Genomic DNA, 14651 nt, shown 5'->3' on the forward strand with positions numbered 1-14651 from the left:
AGGAATTGCAGTATATAAAAATAAGTACAATCCTAAGGAACCAGGAAAGGCAAAACCCCATACATCTGCAAGTCATTCCATCCCTGGTTAAATGATTCAGTGCAAAGGGTTGCAGAGATCAGCCTAAAAGGTAAATGATTCGTGAGAACACTCCTTAGACAACCATCAGTTCGGGGTGGGCTTCCTTCCTACCTACCTGGGAATCTCTCTCAGAATCTGTTCTCCTTCAGAGAGAACATACGTAAGCATTTAGCACACATGTCATTACCTGGTTTACTTCCAGAGACTCCAGGCGGCTTCTTGATTTCCGACTTCAGTTTAGATGCCAGAATAAATCGCCTAAACCACTCCTCTTTCTCTCGGCCCGTTCTCCCAAAGAGATACAGTATCTGATCTCGCTGGCCTGATCTCGTTCCCTCCTGAGGATGGGGTGGCTTCTTAGGGTCCTCGCCTCCCAGCTCTCTCTCAGCTGGTGGCTTTTCTTCAGAAGTCTCTTTATCAGTCTGGGCCTTAGACATAAAGTCGTCTTGTCGACCAAGCTCGATACAAATGGGGTACTTTTTATTCCAAATTCGTTTTCGAGCCAAACTTTTAGGTACAAGATAAATCTAGAGTGAAAGGGAAATGATGATTTACACACAAAATTAAGAATTGGCCACACTGTGCATTAATATTATGCAGAACATGATGCAAACTTCATAGCCTTTTGGACTAAAATGAATGCGACATAATTACTACCCTGTCTACAAAATGACTATAAAAACTGGGATAAATTTGGGGTGCCTGGCTGGCTCAGTTGTTGAGAGCATGTGACTCTTGATCTAGGGGGTGTGGGTTCGAGCCCCACCCACGGTGGGTGCAGGGATTGCTAAAAAACAAAATCTTTAAAAAAAGAAACTGGGATAAATGTTTAGAAGTGACCTGCTATTCCTCAAACTCATTCAGAAGCAGATGTTTAAGAATTCGGGAAGCGTTAACAGGTATCTGTAATTTTTAGGTAACAGTGGCACATAAAGTATTGAGTAGATTCATCAACTAAGTTTGACTATTGACTGAATTTAATGATCCTGGGCCAACCTTACACCGGAAAAAAACAAATGAATTTATCCACTTAGATCTAGATAGTAGCTCAAGTTTATTAGCCTCAAGAGTGAATTTATACAAAAACTATTTTAAATACTTCTGCATTGGGGTAAACTTCAAGATCTCTCACATGAGTTATAACAACAGAGAACCTATAGCTTTTTGGAATAACAAATGATTTACCTTTCTCAAAAACAGAAGCATATAACCCTTATCAAAATGTAGTTATTTTACATGCCCATAATTTCCACATTTACAGTCGTTATTACCCTAAACCACTAACATAGCTTTTTGTTTGATGGAAAAAAATAACCCTTAAAACAGATGAGTGTGCTATGCCTTTGTTCCTCAAAGTGTGGTCTGCTGACCAGCAGCAAGAGTATCACCTGGGAGCTCACATAAATGCAGATTCTCAGGACCCATTCAGAGTTGCTGAAATAGAATCTGCATTTAAAAAGATGCTTGGCTGATCTGCATGAAAGGCACCATCCTAAATTATACTAATACTTTAAACACACACACACACACACACACACACACACACACACACACACACACCCTTTTGGAGGGGAAAAAATGCAGTAAAGCAACCAAGATTCCAAATGCTTTTCTTTCATTTGCGTTTCCCATACTAGCTGGGCTCACCTTGCTGTCTGAAAGGTCGTAGATTTTCTGGCTGATGTAGGTAACCTCTGGCTTTGTTTCATTGTAGCTTGCCCTCCTGGATATATTTTTATTGGGTTTTGAAAGTCTTAAGGTCCCACCCTCAAGTCGAACAAAGACTGAATGGGTCAAAGTCGCGTGGTAAGTTTCTGGATCATAGTTGTAAATCTCATTCATCCATCCCTGATGAAGAAAAACTTCCATTAGTAAAATTAGAGTACAAATCTGATTGGCTATGAAAACGAAGACCACTGAGGTATTTGGGACACTGAAACCAAACCTAACTATGACGCCAGTGTCAATTCATTGGTGACCAGAGGTTGCTAAGACAAGTGCTCAGCTTGAAGGATAATTAGGGTGGAGGCATAATTTAGTATGTTTCTGATAACTAAAACTCTGGATTTGGGGGAGAATGATAATGTCCATTTCTCTAAATAGAAGATTCTTTTCTCTTTTCTCTTTTCTTTTCTTTTCTTTCTTTTTTAAAGCTAACAAGCAAATCAGGAAACTCAAAAGTGTTATTCATGTAAACAGAACAAGTCTCTCCGCCTGACCTCCTCTGGGGGTGAATAATCCCATCCAGTCTGGCCTTCTTAAATTAGCCAAACTCATTCTCTTGTCAGGTCACCTGCAAACCATCTTTAGAATGTCACAGATCATATTAACTCATGCTACCATTCCAGGACTGAGAGAACACCTACCGCTCCATTTCTGGCTCGCTGAAATCACACAGTAAGGCAGATGATCAGGAATTAGGCACTGAATATTATAGATATGATCAACAGTATTTCAAAATCCAAACACATATAAAAACTGCAGTGAGTAAAATTGTGCCCCAGGTCTCCCCTCAATAACATAAATGTACTTACACACTGATCTTCAAAAACAGCACACACATTAAAGTGTATGGACAATACACAAAAGCCTAACAACACCATAAAATTATGCTAAAGCTCCTTCTCATAGCTGTGATCAATATTCATCATCTAATACTCTACCTGCCCCACAGTACTTTTTCAGATGATACAGTGTCCCAGATCTCCTTAAAAGAAGTTCTCAGGGCACCTGGGTGGCTCAGTCGTTAAGTGCCCGACTTCAGCTCAGGTCGTGATCTCCTGGTCCATGAGTTCGAGCCCTGCATTGGGCTCTGTGCTGACAGCTCAGAGCCTGGAGCCTGCTTCAGATTCTGTGTCTCCCTCTCTCTCTCTGCCCCTCCACTGCTCATGCTCTGTCTCTCTCAAAGATAAACATTAAAAAAAAAAAAAAGAAAAGAAAAGAAATTCTCTAGGGAACTTTAATTGATTATCTTTCACTCCCTTCACTTTATAAATGTTTCTGGAACAAGCAGAGAGGTACTAAATATCACACTGCAGTTGGGATTGCCATGCTTTTCAAAGAATGGCCATTTCCGTGGTGAGTACTTGAGTCTCACACTGAAGTCTTGACCTGAGAGCCTCTGCAAATGCAGAATCCTCAGAATTCTCTGTTATTCAATTAACCATTCATCAAAACATGCACTGTCTCTCTATGTGCCAAGTAATTTGTCAAGAGCTGATACAAAGACTTTATTTTTTTTTTTAATTTTTTTTTCAACGTTTATTTATTTTTGGGACAGAGAGAGACAGAGCATGAACGGGGGAGGGGCAGAAAGAGAGGGAGACACAGAATTGGAAACAGGCTCCAGGCTCTGAGCCATCAGCCCAGAGCCTGACGCGGGGCTCGAACTCCCGGACCGCGAGATCGTGACCTGGCTGAAGTCGGACGCTTAACCAACTGCGCCACCCAGGCGCCCCTGATACAAAGACTTTAAAAAGGACAGGAGTTTTGACCCAAGGCTGCTCCCAAATCAGCAGAGAACTGGGTCTTCATTTCACCATGTTACCACCCTGCTGGGGTAACCATAAAAAGGTCGTCACAAAAAGTACGCTGAATGTAAGTTAAAAACAGACAAACAAACAACCTTCGTCGTGGGGTATATATGCAAAATTTATGACCCAATTATATAGTTTTATAGATCTCAGTAGGGTGTTTTGTTTTTTTGTTTTTTTTGCATGCGTTAGGAGTATCTCTTCCTCCTCCTAATGTGTCACTGCGTCTATTAAAAATGTTGAATAAGCAAGCAATGGCCACAGGAAGAGGGTGTAATCTAGGTGTTGCAATGATCAGAGCAATGAAATGAAAAAGGGGACAGGCGACATAGAGCACAATGGGGCCTGAAGTAGACTGTACTGTTAAGAGTATCAGTTTGGGTAGTTTTATTTTGTTAAGTGTAGAACTAAGTACATTTTTTGATTCATAGTGTTTTGTGTGTTTTTCCTTAGTCTGTTATAATGGTGAAGTACGTTCATCGATTTCTGAATGTTGAACCAATCTCGCATTCTCAGGAAAATTATGTATTGGTCATGATGTGAAGTTGGATTATACCAGCTCATGAGAGCTAATTCTACACATCTCTCCCTGACTCCACGGTCAGTGACCTCACGTTGTTAGCTTACAATTAGCCATGGTGGGAGTTTTTATACCCTGGAAATCAGTGAACAGTATGAAGAGCGTTTCCCCTTGTCCCAGAGAGCCAGCTTACCAGCATACCACTATTATTATCCTTTTTATACACTGCAGAATTTGGCTTACTAATATTTTGTTCAATTGTCCCTCTAAGTTCATAAGGGAAAGTGGTCTATAGTTTTCTTGCAATATCTTTCAATATTAGCTAGCCTCATAAAAGGAGTTGGGAAGTACTCCTTCTCCTATTTTCTGGAAGAGTTTGCGTAAAATATTTCTTCCTTAAAGGTTTAGTCAATTTGCCAAGGAAGCCATCTGAACCTGGAGTTAGGGTTAGGGTTAGGGTTTGGGTTTTCTTCATTGAAAGGTTTTAAGCTATGAATTCAATTTCTTTAACTGCTACTGGACTATTCACGCTATCTACTTCTTCTTGAGTGAGCTTTGGTAGTTTGATAGTTTGTGTCTTATGAGGAATTTCATAGAAGTTGTCCAACTTCCGGGTATAATGTTGTTTGTAATACTTCCCTATTATGCTTTTGTCTGTAGAGTCTAGTGATAGCCTCTCTTTCAATCCTAATATTGGTAATTTGTACTTCTAAAACAAGCATTTAATGCTATTAATTTCCCTCTAAGCACTGTGCCAGCTGCAATTTTTGATAGGTACTTTCAATTTCATTTGGTTAAAATATTTTTTATTTTCCCTTATGACTATATTTGGACCAACAGGCTAATTAGAAGTATGCTGTTTAACTTCCAAATATTTGGGAATCTTCCAGATATCTTTGTTATTGGTTTTTAGTTTTTAATTCCATGATGGTCAGAGAACATGCTTTGCCTAATTTCAGTTCTTTTAAATATGTTGTTGTGTTTTTTTTTTGATGTTAATTTATTTATTTTGAGAGAGAGAGAGAGAGAGAGAGAGAGAGAGAAAGAGAGAGAGAGAGCACGAATGGGGGAGGGGCAGAGGGAGGGGGAGAGAATCCTAAACAGGCTCCGAGCCCAGCACCAGAGCCCGATGCAGGGCTCAAACCCACAAACTGTGAGATCATGACCTGAGCCGAAATCAAGAGTCAGACGCCCAACTGACTGAGCCACCCAGGCATCCCTAAATTTGTTAAGTTTTTATGACCCAGAATATGGTCTATCTGGTGAATGTTCATATATACTATAAAAAATATGCATTTTCTAGAAATATATTTGTCTTTTTAAACAATGTTTATCTAAAAGGTTTCAAACAACATTTTCACTAAAGATCTCCTGCATGCAAGCCACCATTTTCTTTTTATTTCAATTTGGTTGCAGAAAACACTTTCTTACATAAATAGGCTTACTAGGCCTAAAGTTCTAAAGGCGAATAGATTAATAAAGGACTTGAAGCAGATCCGATTTTTCTGGGCTACTTCAGAGCCATGCTGAAAGGCCACGTTGTAGTTACTTGCAGAGCTACTAAAACCAAGAAGAATCCATGGAGGGAGGGATGGAAGGGCTGGCGCTTAAGACTTTCTTAGGGTCAGGGAATGATAATGAGATTAAAAGAGCAACCTGCTATCGGTGTCATCTATGAGCCATTTAGCCATACGGTCCCCACCAGGGATTGCTCTTCTTGAATTATTTCATTCTGAGCACACATCTACCTAGAAGAGAGGCTACCTGAGGATACACAGCATGTGTGATACCCTCTGCGGGCACCTGCATCTGGTTAACGAGAGCAATCATTTCCACAGGGCTTCAGGGATTGGCTTCTAGCCACAAAGCCATGCTCTCAATCCAGCAGCCTGAGCTCCTTCCCAAGCCACAGAGCCAGCCCTCCGGAGTTCTTGCTGGGGGCAGCCCGCATCCCCCCAACGTGGCCGTGGCTCTGAGACGACATGTGGTTGTCCTCTGCTGACTGCTCTGACAGGTAACAGGCCACCCTCTGCCACTTGCCAAACTGTAGAAATACTAGAACAACCTGATTTAAAGGCATGTGGAAGAGAAAAGAGAGTTTTAAGTCATACACAGTACAAAAAGAAAATCGTACACCTGCCCCACTGGAAGACACAGCAGTGAGAGGCAGGGGGAGGCCTGGGAAGACAATCTAGGAGATGCCTTTCCTTGGGAAAGGTCCAAGGGGCTCCAAGCTCCCTTCCCCTGGCTCAGGGCTTGCTTGGCCCTCCTTCTCCCTATCTGCTCTTTCAGAACCACCAGTGGCTGCGCTCCAAACACAAAGGCTCCCATGGCTCCTCCTTCCCTTTTATCTTCACATTGCCTTCTTCCCGCACTACCATTTTCTTTTCTTCATGTTACGGAGTTACAAGAGGCTAAAGCCCATACCTGCCAACAAACAAATACAACCCACGAGTCAGGATTTCAACTGCACGGTTCGAATTTGATGGTCTGTGGTGGACCATCGTTGGTTAGCTTAAGTGAGGCCTGACCCTTGATCATACTTGATTACAGGACAGACTGCTGGTCCAAACACATGCCCTGAAGCCCGCCCACAAACATGAGCAGAACATGAGTCTGACACACCTGTGTTCCAATCCTGGCCTCACCACTTGCTGACTGCCAAGTTGGATGATGCTTACCCTGTTTTCTCCCCAGCGAGAGCGTCTAACATGGCTTACTTCCCAGCTTCATGCCTCCCCCGTCCCCACCTCACCCTCTGCTCCAGCTGTAATCAACTTCTCCATGCTAACAGAACTTTGCTGAAGTACAGTTTGCATATATAAGTAAAAAGAATAAATCTTACACATAAGATTTTAAGATATTAATATTAATATTTGTAATAATAGCTGACATTTGAGCTCATACTATGATCCAGGCACTTCAGGTGCATTATCTACTTCTGCCAATTACCCAAGGTTTTCCAAGTGAGGAAAATGAGGAGAGAGGTTATGTGATTTGTCTAAAGAGTGGTTTAAAGAAACCGAACCAAAACAAACAAGCAAAAAAAAAGAAGTGGCCCAGAGAGTGGCAAATCCAGAACTTAAGCCAAGTCTACCTGACTGTGAGGCCCAGTCTCCTACCTCCCCTCCATGGCATGGCCCACCTTCTGTCTGGCTGGTCATCCCCAGGTCACGGCAAAGGTGACACTTCTGCCAGGGAGCCTCTATGATCACCTAGGCTCAGTTCTCTATTGTCTCCCTCCTATCCCTGTATCTGTTAACTGCCTGGTCTACTTGAGTACAAACATCACAAGACAATCAGAGTAGTAACGAGTGTTTGTTGACTGAATACATGAACACAGCCCAATTCAGAGGGTGCCCAAGAGGATTAAATGAAATCTGTATGTAAAGCACGAGTGAATAGGACAGGCTGGTGTGCTCTTCACAGCCTGGTAAGTATTGTTCTAGCTGCCTAAGTGGAGAGAAGCAAAGGAAGGAGCTGAGATCCTACCAAGTGCAGAGAGTGGCAGGGGTTACTTTGAAGCAGAAGGCTTGGTCACTGCTCCCAAGGAGAAAACCAAGTTATAATTGCACAAAATAGCACAGAACGAGAGAATAAGTTGATCATACTTGAGCACACCTAGACTGCCTGGGTGGCTCAGTTGGTTTCGGCTCAGGTCATAATCTCACGGTGAGTTCGAGCCCCGCGTCGGGCTCTGCGCTGACAGAGCGGAGCCTACTTGGGATTCTCTCTCCCTCTCTCTCTGTCTCTCTCTCTCTCTCAAAATAAAAAAATACACTTAAAAAAAGAGAGAGAATAGGTACCCTTGGGAAGAATCTTAAGAGTTAAGATTAAAGAGTAAAAAAGAATTGAAGAGCAAAAAAGGCTTTTCAGGACAGAAACTAAATTAGCCATTTCCCTACAGCAGAGAAAGGTAGGTGCCGTGACTGATACCAAGGTTTCCTGACTCTCATGCAGAGCTCTTTCCAGAACATTACAACCTTTGAAAGGAGACCCTGACAGACTCAAAGGGGCTATTTCTCGACCCACATTAGTCAGGACGCTGACTGGCTATTCGGACGCCTGGACCAAGAGGTGGCCAGGCATGATCCTCCTGCTTCCATCCCCTGATGCATCCTACTGACCCCAAACCAGGCAGGCTGTCCCTGCAGAAAGTGATCTCCCAATACAAACCCAATTGCCTTTCATACCATCACTCAGCCCACTTTTTCCCGCAGCTTGACCAACTCCCTGGATTAAGCTGCAAACAGCATTTCCAGATCTAAGTCAAATATCAAACTTGAGAGCAGTGCAGCGACTTCAAGGCCTGCACCCTGTCCCTCAAACACGCCCAACCGTCTACTGCTCAGCTCTCTGACATTCTCAACCCTGAATTTACCAAGATATTTCTCCAATTTTATTTTGTTACGGGACATGGGAGTGGGTATAAAGAGATATGCAGTCAGCAACTCATTCCATCTCAACAGCTCAACTAAAAAAACTCAGAGATTTGGGGCACCTGGGTGGCTCAGTCGGTTGAGCGTCCGACTTCAGCTCAGGTCGTGATTTCACGGTCCGTGAGTTCGAGCCCCGCCTCGGGCTCTGTGCTGACAGCTCAGAGCCTGGAGCCTGTTTCAGATTCTGTGTCTCCCTCTCTCTGACCCTCCCCCATTCATGCTCTGTCTCTCTCTGTCTCAAAAATAAATAAAGGTTAAAAAAAATTTTTTTTTTTAAATAAAAAAACTCAGAGATGTTCTCAACCTACATGAAAGCAGCTCAGACAAGCCTTGTCTCTTTCTGAGGCTGGAACTGTTAAAATGGAGACAGTGCATACACTAGGGGACAATGACCACAGTCAGCTGGGCTGCAGCTGTCTGGCCCACCGACTGGTCCTGTGATCCCATCTGTAAAAGGTCAGGGGTTTCTCTTCCATCCTCTACTGGATTTAGAAGCCGTATCTGGCTCAAAGTACAAACCACAATCTACAAAGGGACTCATTTCATACTTGGAAAGATTAAAAGCTGCAATTAACCTTTTGCAAAGTAATAAAGTCTGGAAGGACTACTATTATGTTCACTTTCAGTTACAGTGCCAACCAGGAGGTCAAGACCAATGCTCTCTTGGTCAGCTTGATGCTGTGCTGACCAGAGTAAAGCATCAGCCCTCCGGCCCGAGGAAGCGACGGGGCTTCTCTATCTTCAGTGTTGCCCGGACTGACATTCTGCTGTCATGTGGCTGTGCTGACACTTGAGGCTGCCTGTCACTCAGCTCTCCTGCATCATTCCTTCATCTAGCCTATCAGGGAAGGAGCAAATCCTAAACAGGACGGAGCCAGGGCTGAGGCCCCTGCTGCTGAAAATCATCTCCGAGGCAAATAAACAGGTGATCACTTTTCTTCTGTCTCCAAAAGTAAAACATAAGCAAGATTTTCTCTTTTCAGGTTTTGGCCCTTTTTAAAATTTTTTTTAATGTTTTTTATTTATTTTTGAGACAGAGAGACAGAGAGTGAGCAGGGGCGGGGCAGAGAGAGAGAGGGAGACACAGAATCCAAAGCAGGCTCCAGGCTCTGAGCTGTCAGCACAGAGCCCGACGCAGGGCTCGAACCCACGGACCGTGAGATCATGACCTGAGCTGAGTCGGACACTTAACAGACTGAGCCAACCAGGCACCGCATAGAACACTTTTCAGAACGTACTGGCAAATAGCAGGAAACGTAAGAGAAAACATTCACATTTGACCAAAAAAATAACATGATCTCAGATGAACGACTGAAATAATCAAGGTCTCGGTTATGTTAACACATGATAAACATTAAATCATATCAACAAGTTTTGAAATTATAAGACAATAGATTAGCAAGCCAATAAATCAGTAGCCTCCAAACTTTTTAGATCATACATCCTAGCAGCTCGAAAATTTTGAGTATGTACCCATAATACATCCATTTGTTTATAAATCATGTTCTAATATATTACTTTTATAATATAGTAAAAAATAGAATTGAGAAATATATAGCTTTTATAAAGCTATATATAGGAATTGAGAAGTATATAGCTTTTATAAAAAGTAAAAAATAGGAATTGAGAGAAAAAGATGAAATAATAAACCTTTTGGAAATTTTTAGTTTTTCCTTTCTGAAAGCTTTGTACTATCTTCAGCTGACCCCTCCAGGCACAATATATATACTTAGGGTGAGGCTCATCATTAATGATAATGGATGTAAATCCATATTTCAAATAGTCTTGTCGATAATTTCCAAGGATTTTGACAAAGGTGGTTATATGGTCATCTGTATGTTAAATATTAGCAAAGCCTATAAACTTTCTTAGAAAGAGTAAAAATACACATAAATAGAAACTAATACTTTTTTCTTGGATAGAGTCTTTAGCAACCCATCTTGGAGACCACTGAAAAGAAGCAAAAGAATGAAACAGAGAGTTCACGACAGCGGCCTCGGGCACCAACACACCAACATGTTCATACTCTGATGCCATCTTGTTGGCAACCTCCTTTGGGGGTATAGCAAACCTCTTCTTAAAGGTTAAATACTGAACAATAAGAACAATCTTCGATGGACTTAGTACTTTTCTTTATACATTAAAATAAATATTAGAGTTGAAAAGATATCTAGCATTGATTTCTTTCATGATTAAACCTTACTCTTCCAAAAAACATGATTGAGACTCACCTATGCCCACAGCCTCTCTCCTCACTCCATAGATGAAACTTGCAACAAAACCAAAAAGGATGGTCCTGTAACACCTAGCCGGAACTCAGGATATGTTTTCTCAAGGAGATGATGTTATAAACTTAGTTCTATAGGAGTGAACCAGAATTATTGTTTAGCTATGCTGTAAGCTAATGGGTTGAGTGGGAAACTGGCAAAATGTTGATAATTGTGGAAGCTGAGACTGGGTGTTGGGTACATGGGCTTTCATTACACTATGCTCTCTACTTCTGTGTATACTTGACATTTTCTATAATGAAAAGTTGGAAAACAAAAGTTGAAGAAAAAAAAATCATGCTGGAGTCACCTGACCTCTTTAACTACACTGTTCCCATGGAATTCAGGACACATTTCCTGTGCCGTTAACTCTCCAACCAACTTTAAAACATGGGTACCTGCTTGCCAAGTGAGGGCTGCCTGCTTTGAAATATCTCACCTAATGCTTCTCAAACAACATGGGACATTGGGAAACAGACATGTTTATAAAAGCCATACATAAAACCTCAAGTGACCCATTATGGGAGCAGAATATTTCCAGTTCTATATAACGTAGAAATAAATGCTTTTTTATTTCTTGTACTCGTTGTACTGGGGGTTATAAGAGACCAACGAAAAGCAACCCAAGTCTCTTTTGGCTGTAATGCAGCTGTTTTCTTCTTAAGATTTGCACACTCTAATTTCTTAAAAGAAAAAAATTCCATGAAATTGAGATTAAATTTACAAGTTTGAATTTCTTCTCAAAATTGATCATGTTCTCTCTACAAAATTATTCTTTTACATATCAAAACCAAAGCCTGTATTTTGGGAATTCAATATTTAAAACACTCTCCCTCTTACTAAATATCTAAATTTGATATTTAAGGAACCTAAGGAAAAAAGGTTCTCCAAAATTCATCTCTATTAGTCTTGCAATGGTAGAAATGTAATTTTAGTCAACCTTCTGGGCCATCTTTTTTAAAAAGACACAGATCAGGGGCACCTGGGTGGTTCAGTCAGTTAAGCTTCTGACTCTCCGTTTCAGCTCAGTTCATGATCCCAGGGTTGTGGAATCCAGTCCCGTGTTAGGCTCTGCGCTGAGTGTGGAGCCTGCTTAAGATTCTCTCTCTCTCTCTCTCTCTCTCTCTCTCTCTCTCTCTCTCAAAACAACAACAACAACAACAACACAGATCTTCACTTCAGAAACTAACATTCTACTGTTGTGTTCTACAAGCAGTTTATAAGTCTGAAATAAAGAATTTACCCACAAATAGAATTCAAAACTGCATGAGTCATACACTTGAACATATCCAAAAACCTTCTGAAATCTTCAGGAAGCTTATCATTATAGACATGGGGAAGGTCATTGTGCACGACTGGCACTGAAGCATACTCCTGGTCAAGTGACAAGTGCATTGTTAGAGAAGAAGCATTCAACTTACTTAAGAATGCTCAGCAAAAACGAACATCCCAACGGCACTGCTGACTCTAAATGCCTCATTCTCCCCATGCCCAGACCCAGTCTTTCCCAGGGTCCCTAGCTCAGGCTACCTAGCTAGTCCCCCCAGATAAAACCCCCAGAAAGTTACCACGCAGAGAGTGTTGCTCGAAATGATGCCCTTGGACTCTGCAGCACACGCGAGGCTCTGCCTGGAGCTAACCTAGCCCAACTGCCAAGCCTTCAGTCACATTAGGGTCTCCTAACCTTCTGGCCTTCCCTCCTGGCTGTCACGCATTCGACTTGTCACCTGGCTGCCTACGTGGCAACCTTTCTCCCATTTGCTGCTTCTCATCAGCAGCGTGAATGTATGAATTCATAACGTATGCATGCCCCAACACTAAGAACAAGCAGGCTTTGGAGGAGGTTCTAAGAGTCATTCTGTGGACTTTGTGACAACTGTTTGGCCTCAAAGAGGTTTTGACTGCTTCCGTCCCGGACCAGAGAGCTGCTGACTGGCAGGGTTGAGTGAGAGATGGCAGAGGGGCATGAGGCCTAACCAACTGCCTATCAGGCTTTGGGAACAGCTACTACTTGGCTGCAAACTGGTCTCTGTGACTCTCCATCCTACATATTCACCACTGTAGCAGGGTCACTGTTGAATACAAATGTGTACAGTGTGGATGGAATAATAAAATCACCTGGATAAAGTGCAGAAGAGCTTTACTTTTCCCTCTCATCTTCATGGGAAGTCTCACAGAAGAAAAACTGCAGTGCTTTCTGGATTGTTTATGGAGCCAATTTAGGACTGTCAGCCCAGGCTGCAAGGATTTCCTGGACCCATCAATGAGAACTTACATGTCTCAGAAGTTTAAAAACACGCAGTCTCCTAAAACAGTCCTGGAGCACCAGGACCCCTGCCTCTGCGGTTCACGGGGCTCCTGGATGGGGTACGTGGGACCACGGTCAATGGGCTGTGCCTCTATACCAGAGATCTTTATCACAGGCGGGTTTTATAGCATGTGTCCTGGAATTGTTTTTAGAGTTTCCATACTTGCCCTCAAGAACTGCACCATTACATCCTCTATAAATACCAACCGGATAGTACTGGATCCACAGAAAATAGCTCAAAACAGCTAATTCTCTAAATCAAGCTATTTTTCAAAAAGGGGCTCTTTCACACATGAAAAAATGCTCAACATCACTCATCATCAGGGAAATACAAATCAAAACCACAATGAGATACCACCTCATTCCCGTCAGAATGGCTAACATTAACAACTCAGGCAACGACATGTTGGCGAGGATGTGGATAAACAGGAACCCTTGTGCACTGCTGATAGGAATGCAAACAGGTACAGCCACTCTGGAGAACAGTATGGAGGTTCCTCAAAAAACTAAAAATAGAACTACCCTACGACCCAGCAATTGTACTACTAGGCATCGATCCACGGGATACAGGTGTGCTGTTTCGAAGGGACACATGCACCCCCATGTTTACAGCAGCACTATCAACAATAGCCAAAGTATAGGAAGAGCCCAAATGTCCATCGACAGATGAATGGATAAAAATGTGGTATATATATACAATGGAATATTACTCGGCGATCAAAAAGAACGAAATCTTGCCATTTGCAACAACGAGGGTGGAACTAGAGTGTATTATGCTAAGCAAAATTAGTCAGAGAAAGACAAATATCACATGACTTCACTCATACGTGGAATTTAAGATACAAAACAGATGGACATAAGGGAAGGGAAGCAAGAATAATATAAAAACAGGGAGGAGGACAAAACATAAGAGACTCTTAAATATAGAGAACAAACGGAGGGTTGCTGGAGGGGTTGTGGGCGGGGGGATGGCTAAATGGGCAAGGAGCATTAAGGAGGACACTTGTTGGGATGAGCACTGGCTGTTATGCGTGGGGGATGAATCACTGGATTCTACTCCTGAAATCATTATTGCACTATATGCTAACTAACTTGGATGTAAATTATTAAAAAAAAAAAAAAAAAAAAGCGGCTCTTTCAACTCCACCCTGGGAACAGGTTCACAGACCTGTTTCGTAAAGGAACCAAGGCCCATCTCCTGCATCGCTTTTAAAACCATACATTTAGGGAGCAGAGATCTAGAACTTGCCACCATCCCCATTTCTCTAATGCTCTACTTGGCAGACGCCAGCGGTCTTCTCTCCCTTTGAATTCAGGAGGCCAATGCCGTATGAGTACAGGTAAGAGAAAAGCAGACTTGCTGCCAGATGCTTCCCAAGCAGTAAACATCAGGTTTCAAATCCTGTCAAAGATGGGCCACCTTGGTGTTTCCACTGCAATGGGGAAATAAAAAAAACTCTCACTCATCTGTACTTTTTGGTAATTATTTTTTATCTTCCTAAA

The 14651-nt window shown here is 42.2% G+C and overlaps 1 protein-coding gene across 6 annotated transcripts in view; it reads right to left on the bottom strand.

Annotated features, from left to right (window-relative positions):
- The window catches only part of TEX2 (testis expressed 2), a 106075-nt gene that overhangs the window by 40411 nt on the left and 51013 nt on the right, over positions 1-14651 (bottom strand). For all 6 annotated transcript variants that reach the window (XM_030295940.1, XM_030295937.1, XM_030295936.1 and 3 more), the window contains 2 exons: positions 1729-1929; positions 269-608 (listed from right to left, as the gene is read on the bottom strand). In XM_030295940.1, coding sequence (XP_030151800.1) covers positions 269-608; positions 1729-1929 — 541 coding nt within the window. The remainder of the gene's footprint in view (positions 1-268; positions 609-1728; positions 1930-14651) is intronic.

The sequence above is a fragment of the Lynx canadensis genome, chromosome E1 (assembly GCF_007474595.2).
Source record: "Lynx canadensis isolate LIC74 chromosome E1, mLynCan4.pri.v2, whole genome shotgun sequence".
In the NCBI taxonomy this organism is placed as follows: domain Eukaryota; kingdom Metazoa; phylum Chordata; class Mammalia; order Carnivora; family Felidae; genus Lynx; species Lynx canadensis.